This window comes from Palaemon carinicauda, chromosome 9 (genome assembly GCF_036898095.1).
Source record: "Palaemon carinicauda isolate YSFRI2023 chromosome 9, ASM3689809v2, whole genome shotgun sequence".
Lineage (NCBI taxonomy): Eukaryota > Metazoa > Arthropoda > Malacostraca > Decapoda > Palaemonidae > Palaemon > Palaemon carinicauda.
Window position 1 is genome coordinate 135085967 of NC_090733.1, and position 20360 is coordinate 135106326.

Genomic DNA, 20360 nt, shown 5'->3' on the forward strand with positions numbered 1-20360 from the left:
TGCTTTAAAGGCCTCCTCATGATTACTAAAGAAGAGCCATGCTTCCATTTTCCCTCTTTTTTCCATGAAATTCATCCTTATTTCAATAACTTTACCATAAGTTTAAAAGTCATCCATAATGCTTCATAATGACAGCTTATTAGCAAATAGCATATAGAGTACGAATCACTTAATTTCATCACATTACCATCACACTTCTGAACACTGGAGGAATGGTCCTTTTTTGTTCCTAAGTCAGCAACAGAATTTTTCCTAATAGAATTGCTAGAGGTCATCTACAGGGCCAGGGGGAGTTGGCGTATCTAGGGGATGGGGTTCGTTATTTAATAAATTCATGAGCAGGGGTCATGTTTGGTTAGTTGATTTGCTTGTATATAAGGAGAGGATCATATTGGAAAGAAAATTTGCATTCTCCATTATCGGCGCAGTGAGAGTATACTGTACTTCCCAGATGGTCCACTCCATACCCTACCTGTGAGATAGTGCCACAAAAGATATAGGGACACAGGTGTAGGCCAACCCTGACTGATAGAACCGACATCAAGAAAATATGGAATCATCCTCTCATTATCTGTAATGATGGGCTTTCAGCCAAAAACTGAGAGCTTTACCTCAAGTATTGGATCCCCCCGGATTCCGATGACCCAACCCTTGAGAATAGTTCCGCCAAAAGAGATCATCCACCATCCTCGGGATGGCTGAGATCATCCAACACTCTCACATATACCTTTGAATGAAACACCTCGCAACCATGATACCTTCTCTCATTTATCTATGCAGGCAGTAATAATGAATGCGGAAATATCCACACCATTAGGGAAAAAAAAACACGTATACAGTATAAATAAATAGAGAAATGAAAAAAATATAAGGGAAATATTACTCATAGAGTTAGGACAGCAAGCTGAAAGAAATTTGTTTAAATTAAGAGGTAGGAGTAATGTTGAGAGGTAGAAATATAATAAAGAGAAATTTAGAGTCAAACTGAGGAAAGATTATTCCCAAGTTTGAGAGAACTCTTGGCCATCGCAAGGCTTCAACAAGGAAATGAGATTCCACGTTGAAGCCGAGTGCCTACATCACGGCATTCTCTCATTAAAAGGGCATTAGTATGAATCATGATGAATAATCAAAATATTAAAACTTTCTACAAACTAAAATACTTACAACTTGAATACAAAAGTCTTGCCACAAACATTGCACAAATGACGTCGTTCCTTGATGTGCTTTGAGAGTATGTGTCGTTTACTACTTTCCTTTGTCCTCAGGTTGATGCCACAAATTTTACAAGGATATGGTTTACCTGAAATATGAGCAAAAGTAATTAATTCTATGACTTCTAACATCACTTACAAAGAAATAAGACTACAGTTGATCCTTTTTTGTACTTATTTTTCTAGGGAAAATTGCATATTCAAGGGACTTTTAACAAGAGCTAAATAAATTCTAAATATTAACTAAGAAATTAAAATAAGAAAATACTGCAAACAATTGTAATGAAGGATAAAATATCCCAATATAAAAACGTCAAAAGTGTTTGATCAACAGAAAAGTCACTTTCAATTGACCTGCAAACACTACTAGATTGAATTCTCCAGTCTTGAGTAACCAGTCACCATTCATGTATCTACCCTTTTCATTCACACCAAAAGTTTCCAGTTCTATTTATTAGTTTTAGCATTTGAAATTACTGTACGGTATCCCCAAAGAAGGAGGGATCTACACAATACCGAGGAGCATCTTCTCTATAAATCTCTTGCCGAAGCAGAAAACAGACATATTCTTGAGGGAAAATTGCTATGATGACCCTCCCCAGCTTAGCAAGAAATGTGTTCGCCCCTGCCGAAGACAACAACCATACCACCCTGGAAACAAAGACCGCTTGAATTCCTTTGGAACATGGACTGTTTTACCGAGGAGGGATCAAAACTCTACTGAGGAGCTTCTTCAACAGAAGTCTATTATTTGCCGAAGTGCTCTGTCAGGAGAGAAACATTCTCTATGACCGCCATCATAGAGAGTGATTTTCGAGACCTATCACTTGACTTGGGACCACATTAGTGCCTTTCAAAGAAGCGACTGGGCAGGTGGACGTACAAGTCAATTCTAATTCTATGGTATGGATGCTTGATCCTTGGAGGGACTTAAAAGTAAGCTCTTTAAAGGTATCATAACATAAAGGGAAATATGATAAAATAAATATCCCTCTTCCATATTTGTATTAAAAACTGTATCGCAACCAATTTGAACATACAGTGAACCCTCGCTACTTCGCGGTTCGACAATCGCGGATTCACCACTTCGCGGGGTTTTTCCATAACCCATATATATATATACATATCGCGGATTTTCCCGAAAATTCGAAAATACCGCGAAATCTGAAGACCCCCAAATACGATATTTTGTTACCTGTAATTCCATTAATACTGTAATTAGTAATATCTGCTCTTACTGATTATTCATTGCATTACATATGATATATAATTCAGCACAGAAAGAAATAAAACACGAAAAGAGAATGTGATCATACGATAATTCAGTACGTAGTAAAATTAAATCGAACATGAAACGCAAATCAGATGCAGTCATACCATATTAGAATGGTGTGTACTGTAATGGATGTGCTTCTTTTCCATGAATCTTTTGTATGTATACGTACGTAGTACAGTACTGCATCCAATAATATTCTTTGTTGCAAAAATCACATTTCGAATAAGCGTACGAGAGAGAGAGAGAGAGAGAGAGAGAGAGAGAGAGAGAGAGAGAGAGAGAGAGAGAGAGAGAGAGAGAGAGAGAGGCGTAAAATAGCGTACGTAAAGTGTGTATTATTATTATTGTTATTATTATTATTATTGTTGTTGTTGTTAATAAAATTATTATTGTTATTATTATTATCATTATTATTATTATTATTACTGTACAGTATTATTATCATTATTTATTATTATTACGGTATTGTACTTAATCTACGTACGTTCAGTATGCGCGGGGCATCTTCTATGAGTAGGTAACCAACGCATCATAGTACTGTAAGACGGGTTGTGATTGGTTCAAGCGCCGATAGATGACGAATCAGAACTCAAGTTTTGTTATCTAGCCTGTGATTGGTGTTTTGCCCGCATCTTCTACCCGCAGCATCAAAGTTCTCGCGGGGCTGGATCGTTCACTCTCTGTTACCGCGTATCGCTGAGTAGACGTTCTTAAGTTTGTGAAGTTTAATCTGTGCTGTGTGCGACCTTTTTAAGTTGAACTTTTTGTTACAGTACTGTACGTAAATCCTACTGTAATGGCTCCCAAGCGTTCTGCTTCTCTTAAGGCTGGTAGTGAGCCTAAACGCCACCGAAGGATGATGACGATAGCTGAGAAGGTTACGCTTCTCGACATGTTAAAAGATGGTAGAAGTTACGCGGGAGCCGGCCGCCATTTTGGCATCAACGAATCCACCGTTCGCTATATCAAAAAGGACGAGGCGAACATTAGAAAGACGGCTGCAATCACCTTTAGCAGATCAGCGAAGCGAGTCGTTACAACGCGTAATAAAACGATCGTACGCATGGAAGGTGCTTTAGCTGTGTGGATTGCCGACTGCCGGAAGAAGAACATAGCGTTGGATACGAACACCATCCAAACAAAGGCTTTGAGTTTATATGAGAATTTTGCTGCAAAGGAACCTAAAGACGACGACGGCAACCATGCTGAAGATGATGATGATGCAGATGATCCTCAACCAGGGACATCCACTGATTCCCAGCCTCAGAAAAGTTTTTCCGCAAGCAAAGGATGGTTCGCGAAGTTTCAGAAACGCTTCGCCCTGAAAAGCGTTTCCCTGCATGGGGAGTCTGCTTCCGCTGACACTGCCGCTGCTGAAACTTACGTGAACCAGACGTTCAAGAATATTATCGCCGAAGGTGGATACAAGCCGGAACAAGTCTTTAATATGGATGAGACTGGCTTGTTTTGGAAGAGAATGCCGTCGCGAACTTTCCTGTTCAAAGAGGAAGCCAAAGCCTCTGGCTTTAAGGCATTCAAGGATCGCGTTACCCTCGTGATGTGTGGCAATGCTGCTGGATTTTTGTTAAAGCCGGGGCTTATTTATAAGTCGAAAAATCCTCGCGCTTTGAAAAATAAAAATAAGAATCTCCTTCCCGTGTACTGGATGCATAATCAAAAAGCATGGATTACGAAGATGCTGACCTCCAACTGGTTCCACCAGTGTTTTATCCCGCAAGTCAGTAAATATCTCTTAGAGAAGGGCTTGCCATTCAAGATCCTTCTCCTTATGGATAACGCTGGTGGACACGCAACTGACCTGTCGCATGAGGGCATTCAGGTTGAGTTCCTGCCACCCAACACCACGTCATTAATTCAACCGATGGACCAGGGGGTTATCAGGGCGTTCAAGGCCCTCTACATGAAGAATACCTTGGCGGACCTCGTTGCGTGTGTGGATGCTGCCCAAGATGACGAGGATGAAGATTTTAACTTGAAGGCGTACTGGCGGCAGTACACCATAGCCACGTGCCTGCAGAATATTCAGAAGGCACTTCAAGAGATGAAACCTGCAACCGTGAATGCGAGCTGGAAGAAGTTGTGGCCCGATATTGTTTACGACGACAAGGGATTTACTCCGTCGGAAATCCAACACTCTGCAATACGCAAATCTGTGCAGTTGGCTGCCATAATTGGAGGTGACGGGTTTGGCGACATGACGACTGAAGACGTCGACGAGTTGTTGGACTGCCATTCCCAGCCCCTAACTGACGCAGACCTCGAAGACCTGACGAAATCGGCAAGTGAGGAAGAGAGTGATACCCAGGAAGAGACCCAAGAAAATGTCGAAGAAACGGGCTTAACATTAGAACGGCTTGCCAAGGCCTGCAACCACGCGAAGGAGTTGAAAGAAATGTTGCAAGAGTGGGACGAGGATATGGTTCGCTCGATGCAATTCTGCAACAAGGTTGATGACATAATGACTCCCTACAAAATGCTCTTGGATCGAAAAAAGAAGCAGCGGCAACAACTTCCGATCACAATGTTCTTCCAGCCTCGCAAAAAAGAGCCAGTTCCTCCTGCTAGTACGCCTTCGGAAGAAATTGAAGTTTCCCAGGAAGAAGTTGAAGAGGTGTCCCAGGAAAAGACACCTCCGTCTGAAGAGACGTAAAATACTATCATTGGCTGCACAGTATAACACATCATCAGCTTCATCATCATCATTTCTACTGTGCAGCAAATTCATCGCCATCACCATTCAAGTTTTTCTTCAACTTCTTTCGTGGTGAGTACAGTAACAATCTTTATTTTTTACTTTAATATTCTTACTGCCTGTTTTATAGTTTAGTAATGTACGTACTGTATGCATTAAGTTAAAGGGAAGGTTTTAAAAGTCTACATGTTGTAACCTATCATATTTTTTTTGTTTAAAATTTACATTTACGTACGTAAAACAATCTCTCTCTCTCTCTCTCTCTCTCTCTCTCTCTCTCTCTCTCTCTCTCTCTCTCTCTCTCTCTCGTAAATTGTTTTCCTGCTTTGCTACGTACAATACTGTATAATTTATATTTGTAAGGTAACATATTTTGTAAATGCTTTTACTGTAAATACTGTATGTACTGTATCATTATTTATCACTATCATCATGCGCGTTAAATGCCTTGTTTATTCTGAGCGTGGTTGTTTACTGAGCGTACACGCCGTCGTTTCAGGCGGCGTCATAAAGAAAAACATTTCATTTGGAAGTCCTAAGAAAAATACGTAAACTAAAACATTGGTAATAAACAAATCAACATACAGTACAGTACTGTATAATCAATATAATCGATGCAAAAACTAACCTATACATATATGTGTACTGTACACTAAATGAGTTTGTTTCTTCATTATGATCAGAGATGAACGTAAACAAAACATTGGTTGCCATTTTTTATCGTGCTTTTTAGGTGTTTAGGAAACGCATGATATAAAATCGCCTTTAATATTTGTGCCTGTTTTAGTTTAGGGTGCTGTAGTACATGCATTAAGTGTTCTGTACATTAAAGGGTGGTTTGTTAACAGTACTACGTACAAGGGAAGGTTTTAAAAGTCCGAATATACATGTTAAATAAATAGGTAAATATGATGTCACTACTTCGCGGATTTTCACCTATCGCGCCCGCGTCTGGAACCTATCTACCGCGATAAACGAGGGTTCACTGTACATGTTAACTTCTACATTTTTTCCCGACAATGGTGTTCATAAATGATATGGAAAAGGCATTTGCACCTATGCAAACACAAAAATTTTTTCCTTTAAAATAAGGATGTCTTCAGCGGCAATGGAACGCCATTGACTCGTTAATGTGGTAATTGGTTGACAGGTGGGCTACACACGTCACAGAATACATAACCACTTTTGTCTTTGTGACGTTCCTCTTTCAACCGTTTCTCTTTTCTTAAATTTGATTGTGATAAAGTTTATTTTTTCATTTTTTGTGAGCACTCATTTGTAAACAGCATGAGGTAAAGTGAATCTTGTTCCTATGGGGATACAACCTTGAAAACCACATGTAATGCTTACTTTATGTAGGGGTAACTGTTCATAACCAATCCCCTTTGGAGTGATGTACATGCTTTTCTTATCAGCAAGATGATGAACTCAGAGAATAACTCATCTCACTTTGCAGCACAGTAGTTCTTTCCTCAGAAGTGTTACCCGATTTAGACTTAGTTTCACCTATACTGTACCTGTTTCCCAGATAGTGATCTCTGTGTTGCAGTGTCAGCAAGCTCTCCCTATGGTACAAAACCTCAGTGTAGAGGTTTGTATTGCAAAAGACGAAACTCTTCTAGCTTTTCTGAGACTGCATTCATTATCGGTCACCCAAACTATGACTCCTCTGTATAGGAAGACTAGTTGGTGAGAGAAAGTGGAGTTTAAACACTTTTCCTTATCTACCAAACTCTTCCCCATTTGTCAGACATTTCTTCCTAGAGTACAGTAAAACACAATGAAGATAGTAATGTGTGAAGGGCTTTCACTAAATTTCCATGGGATTTTTAGCGATTGCTCTCCTCTTTAGGGAAGGAGCGACTGTACTCGCCCACTACCTGATACTGTACCTTTGGGGCAAGTGTCGGAAGGGAGGGACTGTACTTCTCCACTAACCGCTATCTTCAGGGCAAGTCGAGTGAGCGTAAGCCAGTATTACAATTACCACTGATACACTGAAAGCATACAAGTAGTCCAGCTCAGACCAAACATCACTGTTGGCAGGGAAGGCTGCAAATGTATGAGCTCGCCTTTCTCGTTCCTATCGCAATATGGAGGATCGTTCATTAACCTGATTCTCGTTTTGTACCATACAGAACTTGGGTCACCTACTTGCATCTTTAGGGTCAGTTAACAATCGTGAGCCTGTTGATACAACACCTGCTGTTCTATCAGTTGCAGGTGAACGGTCTTACACGGAACTATCTCCACCACCATACAGTAAGTTTATAGGAGTGTTGTTGATTATACAGTTTTATACCAATACGGACCTCATGCATCAGGCAGTAGCTTTGGGATTAGTGACAGGGAGCCTGGTGTGACATCCACCGCCAGTTCATCAGCTGATTGTGAATGGTCCTAACAGGACCAATCTCCATCACCATAAAGTAGACCGATAAGGCTATCATCCACAATGAAGGTACGGTATCGTTTACAGTATTCCTCATGCTATTATGGAGAGTAGACGAGAGCTTACACACTGACCATTACCTGTGTAGTTGGGTAACAATCGTAAGCTTGGGGTAACAACCACCGCTGTTCCCCTATGGACCTCTACATAATTTTCTCCACTACCTTTTGGGTCGGTGAGCAAGATGAAACCAGTGCACTGGTTATACTGTAGGTGATTGGTCCTTCTGGACAGAAAACCAACTCGTAAGTTTTTAAGGGTAAGGATACGCTAGCCTGTGAAGCTATGAAACTCCTCCTCTTCCATTTCTGATTCCATCAATTCTTCTTAGAAGAAGTAGTAGTAGCAGTCATGACACCACCTATCTTTTGGGGTGAAGTGGATGGCTACCCACTGGCTTGAATACCCCGGTAGCCAGAGTTGCATGGCCCCATGCCACAACCCAGCTTAGTCGAAGAATGGGTGGCTGACCCGGCTAACCTAGTAGAAAGACAGACTGGAGAGGCATGGCCTCGCACTATTTCTGTTGGATTGGCAATTAATGAGTTTCGGCACCCTCCTTCACCTTTTCTACGTAGACAGATGGAAGGAAAAGTGTTGCTTCATACTCTGTTCAGGATACTTTAGGATCCCAAATTAAGAACGTTGTGCATTTGCGCTCAGCAGGCGGCTAAGGCACAACCCTGCGCTCATGAGCACTAAACCAGAGCTTACTCTCAATCTTAATCATAAAATACTGTACTCTAGGTTATATCTATTTAGGCACCATACCTTTAAAAGCCAGCATTACATAAATTTTCAGAATTTGAAAGTACAGTTAGAATCAAAGAAAGCCGACACTCAGGGAAAATCTCTCGTCAGATGTCGTTAGTGTTCCCATGACAAAACAGACAAAGAGTTGCTCTTCTTACAACTTCCAAGAAATGGGCGGAGCCTTCACCAACCTTAGCGAATCAAAGACAGTAAAGGGCTGTATGCAAAAGCATACAAATGTTTCAAATCGAGTTGCCATATTTCATATTTCATTGTTTTCCCATTTAACTTCTCAACTATTCACTGCAAATACAACACACCCACACACACACACACTTATATATATATATATATATATATATATATATATATATATATATATATATATATATATATATACAGTATATATAGCATTATTTTTCGTTTACTACCTTTTTGTATGAAAGACCAAGTAGAAACTTTCCAGGGAAGGGTCGGGGTGGGGGAGGGGGAAGTTTCCCCTTCACCCCCTTGCCCTGGCCAGTCCGACACTATGGAAATAGGAAAAGTCAAAGTCATTTCTGTTTTGGGGGTTGTGAAGACAGGTTAATTGTAGATTCTTGATACAGCCTGTAAGATACTGAATCATTGACGAAATGTTATTTGACAAGCGTTAATGTTTTAGAAAATTTGGCTAACCTAATTCATTATTAGTTGATTTGTAAAAGTTAGCAGCAGTAGAATAAAGTAATTGCTGGTGTTGGAAGGTTGATAAGTAGCGAAATTTAAGTATTAACTTTACATAAAAGATTGTCGATGATGGATGCAATAGCTACTGATGACTGGATAGCACCTTGAATACAATCAGAATTTAATCTTTCGTTACGAACGTAAATTATATTGTGGTGAATGATCATGTTTTTTCATTCTGACAAAAGCTTTCAGAAATTTGTTTAATTGACAAATCATAAAATAAGGCTATTTAGTTGCAGAACGACGAAAGTTTTCGAAATTTTGTAATAAAATATGATATGCTTATTTTTACAAAAATGTATTCTCCTCTAATTTGCCTGAAAAAAAAAATCACGTGGAGATGGCATAAACACAAAATGATTCCCCATGCTAATACCCTGATTGTAGGTTATCAATGATTATATACAGTAATTGCTAGTAGCTTTATCTTGAGAAATTACTCAGCTTGGCGATCAAACTGACTTCTTATCAATTTCCTGCACAAAGGTCTTATAGGCTAATCTTGATTCAAAGAGGATTAACTCTTCACGGTAAAGTCCTTATTTACAGTGATCAAGTGCCCGAATTAGCACAGCTATGTGGTGCTGGATGTGGGTCTTTTGACCGGGTGAATTACTCGAGGTAGATGGGCGCTTAACAAGCGAATGTATATTACTATTCTTGAAGCTCTAGTTCGGATTGTTCGAGCAATGGCTATCCATAACAGCTCCTCAGCCTATCAAGGTAGTAGTAGTTAAACCACAATTTCTATAGCTGATGCAGTAAGCGGGGAAAGAGAAAAACCAAATATTAAAATATCTCGGAAATAAATGTTTGATTGTCCTTTTAATCACTAAATCATACAGCTGAGGAGCGATACCCTGGGATTCCTAAATATTTTTTCTCACTCTTAATATTTTATTTTCTGAGCTTCTTCCTCTATCCCCTGACATGTCGTGTCAGGTCTTTATCCCTTAACACTTGTGCTCCTTTCCTTCATTCTTTAGGTTTTTATTCTTTAGCATTTGTGTTCCTCTGTTTCATTATTCAACATTTGTGTTCCTTTTTATCATTCGCTTCGGTGCTCAAATTGGGCCGTCAATTTTGGTTCTTAGCTTCTCATTGTCCCTCCTGAAAAGAAATATCTCCAAAGCGGCAGCATGAAACACATTCACTTGACCATTCTAACCTGGAACTATTCGATATTTGTGTGAAGCCAAGACAAGATATTCATTAGCTGGATTCCGAAATAAGGCATTTGGTGCACTGTATTTCATTTTCCTCTATTTTCGTTTTTACAATCTCCATCAAACTAAAAAAACATTGCATTGTGAAGCATGCTTCCATGAATAAGTGTTGTCACCCAAGTTTTTGTAAACTGTATATATCCTCTTCCTTTATCATTATTCCAGTTAAATAAAATATCTTGGTTGATTTTGAAGCAAAAGGGTAAATTTTCCTACAGAGCAATTAAGGTATATAGAGGACGACAAAATATAATGATGTAACTATATCAACCCAGACAAATGTTGGTATACGCATCCTTAAGGAAGCAAATCCTCAAAAACTCAAAGGACGACTCACCAATTACAGCTATTTTTTTTTACCCAAAATCACCCATTATTTGGATAGGCATTTGAATCTCTCAAAATAATCCCGTTATCTATACCCTGTAATAACTATCTCCAATTTTGCCATACGGCCTCGATAATTATCAAGCGAATAAAGCTCTTGCGATGAAGATTGAATTAGCAACACAGCAAAAAATTTACTGTATATGTTAAAAATTTCAATTGAAATGTAAATGCTAACTATTCTAGGCCAAGATCTCAATCTATGAAAATCTAAGTGCTAAAAAAGTTTTTAGCAGTCAATCTAGCATATGAAAAATAACGACGAGCTTTTGGAAGCTTAATGCAATCATTTCTATTGGAAACATTGCATAATAATGATAATCCAAATTTTTATATGCATAATTGTCTAAAAAGGAGAGAATGCGCTGGTAGATTACTTTATTAACCAGAGTAAGCTCAAGCAATTTCAACTCTCTCTCTCTCTCTTTCTCTCTCTATGTCCTTTAGGTGTGAATAACTCATGTATGGTATTTCTATCAATATTTTATAAAAATGTTATTTTTATTAGTAAAATAAATTTTTGAATATACTTACCCGATAATCATGTAGCTGTCAACTCCGTTGCCCGACAGAATTCTATGGAGGGATACGCCAGCTATCACAATACTAGAAGGGGGTGTACTTACCAGCGCCACCTGTGGCCAGGTACTCAAGTACTTCTTGTTGACACCTCCTCAATTATTCCTCGGTCCACTGGTTCTCTATGGGGAGGAAGGGAGGGTCGATTAAATCATGATTATCGGGTAAGTATATTCAAAAATTTATTTTACTAATAAAAATAACATTTTTCAATATTAAACTTACCCGATAATCATGTAGCTGATTCACACCCAGGGGGGTGGGTGAAAACCAGTGTACAAGATTAAAGGATAGCTAAGTATCCCATATTTCATATAACAGTTATCTCAAATAACAATGAAATAATAAGTACCTGGTAAGGAAGTCGAATTGAACCGTTACTCTGCCTCTTTTTTAAGTTCGTCTTCCTTACTTAGCGCAGCGTTCCTCTTGGGAGGCTGAATCAACTCAAAGGTGCTAAAGTATACAGGGCTGCAACCCATACTAAAGGACCTCATCACAACCTTTAACCTCGGCGCTTCTCAAGAAAGAATTGACCACCCGCCAAATCAACAAGGATGTGGAAGGCTTCTTAGCCGACCGTACAACCCATAAAAAGTATTCAAGAGAAAGGTTAAAAGGTTATGGGATTATGGGAATGTAGTGGCTGAGCCCTCGCCTACTACTGCATTCGTTGCTACGAATGGTCCCAGGGTGTAGCAGTACTCTTAAAGAGACTGGACATCTTTGAGATAGAATGATGCGAACACTGACTTGCTTCTCCAATAGGTTGCATCCATAACACTCTGCAGAGAATGGCTCTGTTTGAAGGCCACTGAAGTAGCCACAGCTCCCACTTCATGTGTCCTTACCTTCAGCAAAGCAAGGTCTTCTTCCTTCAGATGAGAATGTGTTTCTCTAATCAGAAGCCTGAATAGTAAGAAACTGAGTTCTTAGAACTTGGAAAAGAAGGTTTCTTGAAAGCACACTATAAGGCTTCTGATTGTCCTTGTAAAGGTTAAGACCTTTTTAGATAGTACCTAAGAGCTCTAACTGGGCAAAGTACTCTCTTCAGATCATTCCCCACCAAGTTGGACAGGCTTGGGATCTCGAACGACTTAGGCCAAGGACGTGAAGGAAGCTCGTTTAGCAAAAACCGAGCTGCAAGGAACATGTAGCCGTTTCAGATGTGAAAACAATGATCCTGCTGAAGGCGTGGATCTCACTTACTCTTTTAGCTGTTGTCAAGCACACGAGGAAAAGAGTTTTTAATGTGAGGTCCTAAAAAGAGGCTGATTGGAGAGGTTCAAATCTTGATGACATAAGGAACCTTAGGACCACGTCTAGATTCCAGCCTGGAGTGGACAACCGACGTTCCTTTGAGGTCTCAAAAGACCTAGGGAGGTCCTGTAGATCTTTGTTGGTGGAAAGATCCAAGCCTCTGTGGCGGAAAACCGCTGCCAACATACTTCTGTAACCCTTGATCGTAGGAGCTGAAAGGGATCTTACTTTCCTTAGATATAACAGGAAGTCAGCAATCTGGGTTACAGTGGTACTGGTTGAGGAAACTGCATTGGTCTTGTACCAGCTACGGAAGACTTCCCCTTGAGACTGATAGATACTGAGAGTGGATGTTCTCCTTGCTTTGGCAATCGCTCTGGCTGCCTCCTTCGAAAAGCCCCTAGCTCTTGAGAGTCTTTCGAAAGTCTGAAGGCAGTCAGACGAAGAGCGTGGAGGATTGGGTGTACCTTCTTTACGTGAGGTAGACTAAGAAGGTTCACTCCTAGAGGAAGAGTCCTGGGAATGTCGACCAGCCATTGCAGTACCTCTAAGAACCATTCTCTCGCGGGCCAGAGCGGAGCCAACCAACGTCAGCCGTGTCCCTTTGTGAGAGGAGAACTTCTGAAGTACCCTGTTGACAATCTTGAACGGCGGGAATGCATACAGGTCGAGATGGAACCAATCCAGCAGAAAAGCATCCACGTGAACTGCTGCTGGGTCTGGAATCGGAGAACAATACAACAGGAGTCTCTAGGTTATCGAGGTAGTGAACAGATCTATGGTTGGCTGACCCCACAGGGCCCAAAGTCCGCTGCAAACATTCTTGAGAAGGGTCCACTCTGTGGGGATGACCTGACCCTTCCGTCTGAGGTGATCTGCCATGACATTCATACCGCCCTGAATGAACCTCGTTACCAGTTAGCTTTCGATCTTTAGACCAGATGAGTAGGTCCCTTGCGATCTAGAACAACTTCCACGAAAGAGTCCCTCCCTGCTTGAAGATGTAAGCCAGGGCTGTGGTGTTGTCAGAGTCCACCTCCACCACTTTGTTAAGCTGGAGGGACTTGAAGTTTATCAAGGCCAGAATAACCGCCAACAACTCCTTGCAATTGATGTGAAGTGTCCTTTGCTCCTGATTCCATGTTCCCGAGCATTCTTGTCCGTCCAAAGTCGCACCCCAGCCCGTGTCTGATGCGTCCGAGAGGAGACGGAGGTCGTGTTTCTGAACAGCCAAATAGACTTCCTTGAGAAGAAAGCTGTTCTTACACCACGCGAGAGAAGACCTCCTCTCTTCGGAAACAGGAACTGAGACCGTCTCTAGCGTCATGTCCTTTATCCAGTGAGCAACTAGATGATACTGAAGGGGGGGGGGGAGGTGGAGTCTCCCTAACACGATGAACAGGGCCAGCGATGAAAGTGTCCCTGTTAGACTCATCCACTACCTGACTGAGCATCGGTTCCTTCTCAGCATGCTCTGGATGCATTCTAGGGCTTGGAAGATCCTTGGGGCCGACGGAAAAGTCCGAAAAGCTCGACTCTGAAGATCCATACCCAAGGAGACAATGGTCTGGGATGGGACGAGCTGAGACTCCTCAAAATTGACCAGGAGGCCCAGTTCCTTGGTCAGATCCATAGTCCATTTGAAAATCTCCAGACAGCGACGACTTGTGGGAGCTCTTAAAAGCCAGTCGTCTGACGGAGCCGGACACAAGATCATGGTACTGCTGCACAGTCTGTGAACTGTCAATCATGGGCAAGCGAGGAAGTACAGTGACAACCCGAATCTGTCTAGACTGTCTGGGTCGTACAGACAACTCCTTATCGGGTTGCTGAGGTTGCCGCACTGCGTCACAACAAGTCACTTCTGTTGGTTGTTGAACGTCTTCCCCGTGACACATTGACTCCGTAAACAAAAAATCCTCTAACAAGGACTAAGCTTGGACTGCATGTCTTGCAACACAGCTCAAGGTCTATGGGAGCAGGTGTGGTAACAGACGGGATTAGCGACTGAAGTGGAACCATTACCTTCCCTGGAAGCATGTTATGCTTAAATAAAAGTCCATAAGAGGCTATGCAGCTAAAGGCTCCCTCCAAATGACAGAGTCCTCAAGGGAATATCAGAAGGAGGGAGAAAAGAACTTTCTCATCTACAGGGACCATATCCTAGAAAAGCTAAGTTCTCTCAGTGAGGGTTCACTGGTGCAAAAGCAGCAGACTAGAAGGCAACGTTATGAAACTGCTTGACAGTCTAGTGAGTTGGCAACAACCAAAGATGTGTGACTGAGAAGCATGCGGTAAGGTATGCAGAGCATGTTGTATGCAGAGTATGCTGTATGCAGAGCATGCTGTATGTAGAGCATGTTGTATGCAGAGCATGCTGAATGCAGAGCATGCTGTATGCAGAGCATGTTGTATGCAGAGCATGCTGAATGCAGAGCATGCTGTATGCAGAGCATGTTGTATGCAGAGCATGCTGTATGCAGAGCATGCTGAATGTAGAGCATGTTGTATGCAGAGCATGCTGAATGCAGAGCATGCTGTATGCAGAGCATGTAGTAAGCAGAGCATGCTGTAAGCAGAGCATGCTGTATGTAGAGCATGCTGTAAGGTAAGCAGAGCGTGTGCATGGCGTTTAACATTTCTCAGAAATTCCATGACCAGTGCTAGAGTGCTTTATGCATGCTTGCATGGGGTTTTAATATCAACATAATATTTACCTTACATTCATAACTCATGATTCATATTTTTGCCATATTTTGCGATATTGTTAAAAATATATTGCAAGGAATACAAATATATTTTTATAAGTAATACAAATAACCTCCATTATCATAAGGTTTGAAAATGGAGGTAAGGTATGCTGAACAGCAGAGTCAGAACGAGCTGGAACAACAATAGTTGTGGTTTCCTCTTCAAGACTCTGTTGAGGGAACACCTGAGGCTCAGTCTGCAAAGGCTGAATAAAAGACAAGCAGAAGGAAGGCGCATGGGTGGAGGAGGCTGACTCCTAGCATGAGTGGTTGAACCCAAGGGTTGCGCTTGCTGAGCGGTTGGCGGAAGCGGAGTAGCAAGTTCCAGTTCCTGTGGTGTGAGCGGAGCGCGATGAGGTAGAGGCTGCGCAGAACAAGGTAAATGTCTCGCAAGCTGAGGCTCCTGAGGCGCAAGGCTAAGGTGTTGTGGTGCTTGCCTTGTGGAGGGTTGAGCTCGCTGCAGCGAGAGCTGAGGAGACTGACTCATGGACGGGAGAGGTTGATGTACCTCAACCGAGTGTTGCATCACTGGTGGAGCAGCAAGTGGAGGCGGAGGAAGAGAGGTCTAATCCTCCTGATCCCATTGTAAAGGTTGCCTTAAGGAAGGCGGAGGCTGAACACCACTGGGAACAGCAAACTCAGAACGTGGCTCAACATCGTACGCCTGGCAGGTGGTACTGCGATCAGGCGGAGCGAGCGCAGGCGGAGGGAGTGTAGGCGGAGGCGGAGGCGGAGGCGCAACACTCTCAGCCCGACACTCACGCATCAAGTCCGAAAGCTGTGCTTGCATGGACTGTAGTAGAGTCCACTTGGGGTCGGCAGACACTAAGGTCTGCTGAGGTAAAGCCTTAACAGCAGAGATCTGTTGCGGCAGAACCTTACTCCTCTTAGGCGGAGTGCATTCAACTGATGACTGAGGAGAGTCAGAGCTAACCCAATGACTGCATCCGGGTTGTTGAACTCTAACTTCGTACGTCTGGCATAGGTCTGGAATTTACGTTTAAGAGGTCTTGAGACCTGAGACCAGCGTTTTCTCCCCTATATTTCTTCTGCAGACGAGCAAAATAAGGGCTCAATCGTCTGCGGGTGGGAGTGACGGTCTCGGTAAGACACGCCCACAACCACCGAGGATACTTCTGTGCGCCGATCAAGGCCTGCTGAACCCTTTTGTCCTTCGACATTGCTTCTCCCCTGGGCTTGGGAGCTTGCAAGAGGTCCCGGACTGGGAGGACGACTGGCGCGCACAGAAGTACCCTCACGCACAACTCTGACACACTTTGCGCTAATCACTTATCACTTTGATTTTCTGTTTGCACTTATTTCACTGAACTCGAAACTTTAAGTGGTTTGTACCTGAAACACGCAATTCTATCCTTTCTCAAAAGTTAGTAATTGCGAAAACAGAATTACAATGTAACAGAAAAAATCTAATGAAAGATAAATAATTCAGTGGCTGGAAAGAGACTAAACACTAGATCACTCTAGAAACGTTTACCTTCTTCCCCTAAAGAGACTAGGGAGAAGAGCAAAAACGATAACAACGTTACTCGCTTGAATGAAACGTTTATCCTCCTCTTTCTCCCTCCGTCTCTATCTCTCTCTCTCTCTCTCTCTCTTGACTTAGAACCTGAGAGAAGAGCCCAATCATATATATCGTTAAAACATATTATTGTTAAAGGAAAAAACTGAAATATTTCCCAAAATGAAAAGTTCCTTTATTAGGATTAAAACCATTAAGTTAAGAAAGAATGAACAAAACGCTAGACATGGTTACTCTTACTGCAACGTGAAACCGTGAAAATTCTTTCTCTATCGTAACGATAGAGCGCAAGTTGAACGTTCTGAACGTCAACAACTGCAGAGACAAAACAAAACGTTAGTTCAACTTTGAAAACAGTACTAGACTATCAAAGAAATTCTTTCAAAGACATTAAAATAGCATAATATGTTAACAGGTAAAACCGAAATGACGGGCTCAATGTTAATTAACTTCGGTACCAAGAAAAGACCGCCTACTATTAGGAAGGTCGAATATAAACAAATATAAAAAAAGGAAGTTAATCGAAGAGGCCTATAAGAGGCGGAGAGATATAAAATAAATCTATAACTTTTGTTAAGCAAAATTAAGAAAGAGAGTCTATACTCTCTTAGACACCAACACTTCCGTCTAAGGGAAGGGTCGGCCATTTAAAGGTGAAAGAGAGTTCATACTCTCTTCGTCACCATAATTAATCAAATAAATTCCAAAAGCTAACTAAGCTAATATAGAAGTTTCCAGTAAAGCGACAGCCGAAATCAAAGAGAAATACTTCACCAAAGTCGTGAAAATACTCCAAGAACATAGCGTATCCCAGAACGTCTTGCCGGAAGCACGACAGAGGAATAATTGAGGAGGTGTCAACAAGAAGTACTTGAGTACCTGGCCACAGGTGGCGCTGGTAAGTACACCCCCTTCTAGTATTGTGATAGCTGGCGTATCCCTCCATAGAATTCTGTCGGGCAACGGAGTTGACAGCTACATGATTATCGGGTAAGTTTAATATTGAAAATTGAATCATAATTGAAACTAATTTTTCTTTCATCAGTAGCTTGAAGAAGACTGATGTCGAAATAATCTAATGTAGCTGTTAACGGAAGGAATTGTTTGACTACGACACTCAAAGGTTTCTTACATGATTTTATGTGTTAATGAGAATATATATATATATATATATATATATATATATATGTGTGTGTGTGTGTGTGCGTATTCGTGTGTTCAGTATTTGTAGTGGATATTCGAAAAGTCAAATGACAACAAAAAAAAGTATGGCAACTCGATTTATGACTTTTGTATGCTTTCGCTCACAAAGACAGCGCCTTACTGTCTTTGATTCGCTAAGGTTGGAGAAGGCTCCGCCCATTTCGTAGAAGTTGTAAGAAAAGCAACTCCTTGTCTGTTTTGTCATGGGAACACTAGTGACATCTGACGAAAGATTTCCCTTAAGTGTCGGCGTTCTTTTGATTCTAACTGTACAGTACAGTACACTAAATATAACCTAACCCTTCAGTAATCAGGTGAGTGAGTGGGGTCATTCTCTCAATTCACCCATTTTTCTCCATCAGTTTCAATGATCAAACTAGTTTGGTGACAATGAAACTTTTCTGTGAAATACACATGTTTGGATTCTTGTCAGAACAAACATATAAATTATAATCACATACTGTTTAGCAGAGAGCAAAAATTAATAACTCGTGTACAAATCATGCAATTCTTTAAGTAACAAAAGTCTTCACAGCTACAAAAGAAATACGAGAAATATCGAACTGATGTGAATACAAGATACTGTTAAGATTTATGTACAAAATACAGGGAGATGACTACGCTAAAAATCATGGAAGCTATAAAAAATGATAGTAACCTGGAAAAAAGGACCAAAATGGTCTGGATACTACATGAAAAGGTTTAAGGAGTAGTTATTCAGAAAAGAAGTTGCTATAAAAGTAGCTGTCAAACTGCAAAAATAAAGGAGAAAGAGCATGAATGAAGATATAAATCTGATAAGAATGTATGAAGAATGACCAAATGAGGAAAGAAAACAGCAAATATCTCTTTCATGCAAAATCTTGTTGCAAAAGGAGAATAATAATGATGATCAATTCTTAAAAGTGGCAGTAGCTTAAAATCAAGTACAGCAATGCATCAAGATACAAAATCAATTGGTTCTGGAGTGACTTTCGGTTCATGAAAATTTTGTATCATGGGGCACGTTTGACACGTAAATCACCTAATCCGTTCCAAGCCCAACAAAAACACATGAAATTTTATAATGACAAAAATGTTCTAAACACGATGAAATACAACCATTTGGATCATTCAATACATAACCTAACCGTTAATACCTACAGTAATGCTATACAGTACAGTACTATATATTAGTAATAAAAAAATATATAGAATCTTACATTAAAATTTCATAGGCCTTACCACGAACAGCGGGGAAAGACTTGTAAGACACAAATCGTTCACTAGGAATGCCTCTGTTCTTTCTCACTGGGTGTATACTCTGTAGTGAATCCTCTTCGTAATTTTCATCATCATCAACATCGCTGAAAGAAAAACAGTACAAATAAGCCTAGTACACACGCAAAGACCTAATTTAGTACTATTATTACTAGGTAAGCTACAACCCTTGTTAGAAAAACAGTATAATAAAGCCCAAGGCATCCAACAAGGAAAAATAGCCCAGTGAAAAAAAGGAAACAAGGATACAAACTACACAAATAGCAATGGCCAATTTAAATAAATTTTTTTAAGAACAGTGATAACATTAAATAGATCTCATATAAATAAACTATAAAAAGAGACTTATGTCAGTCTGATCAACATTAAAACATTTGCTGCAAGTGGCTACTCGGAGTCTTGACGAAGGGGCGGGAGTTCCCTGCCACACACCAGAAAGTACCATCATCATCATCTCCCCCTACGCCTATTGACGCAAGGGGCCTCGGTTAGATTTTGCTAGTGGTCTCTATCTTGAGCTTTTAAATCAATACTAATAAGTATCAACACCCCCTTAAATTTTATCAAGCAATCCAGCAAGGTAATGTCTTTAATTTGAAATGCATTAGGATTAAACATGCCAAGTAACAATGATTACTCTACTTAACCTAATAAAAGCCATCACATTAATAGAAATTTTATTCTACCTACCTTTGTAAAGACTGCAAAGAAGGAACTATATCCATGCAAGTTTCAGAGGGACATTCGTTTAATTCCTGTGATAATGGTGACCAAATACTTGGCAAGTCTTTGAAATCAGGGCTGACATTGTACACACTATCCAGGTAGTAGTCCAAATATACGAGATCATCCTCTTCTAACCCATTTATATGAGGGCTCAAGTCTTCCATGTCTGAGATGTTTCTGAAACACCAAATATCAAATAATAATGAAATTAAAATAAAATTTGTTGGTAATAAATTGCCAGATTTTCCACAAGATTATTTTCAACCGAGGACTTTGTTCACAAAATCTA

General features: G+C 40.7%; 1 protein-coding gene across 1 annotated transcript in view; it reads right to left on the reverse strand.

Annotated features, from left to right (window-relative positions):
* The window catches only part of LOC137647158 (zinc finger protein 665-like), a 59387-nt gene that overhangs the window by 26667 nt on the left and 12360 nt on the right, over positions 1-20360 (reverse strand). Inside the window, exons 2-4 of the mRNA XM_068380437.1 lie at positions 20036-20248; positions 19310-19431; positions 1168-1303 (exon numbers count right to left, since the gene is read on the reverse strand). Coding sequence (XP_068236538.1) covers positions 1168-1303; positions 19310-19431; positions 20036-20235 — 458 coding nt within the window. The 5' untranslated portion in view covers positions 20236-20248. The remainder of the gene's footprint in view (positions 1-1167; positions 1304-19309; positions 19432-20035; positions 20249-20360) is intronic.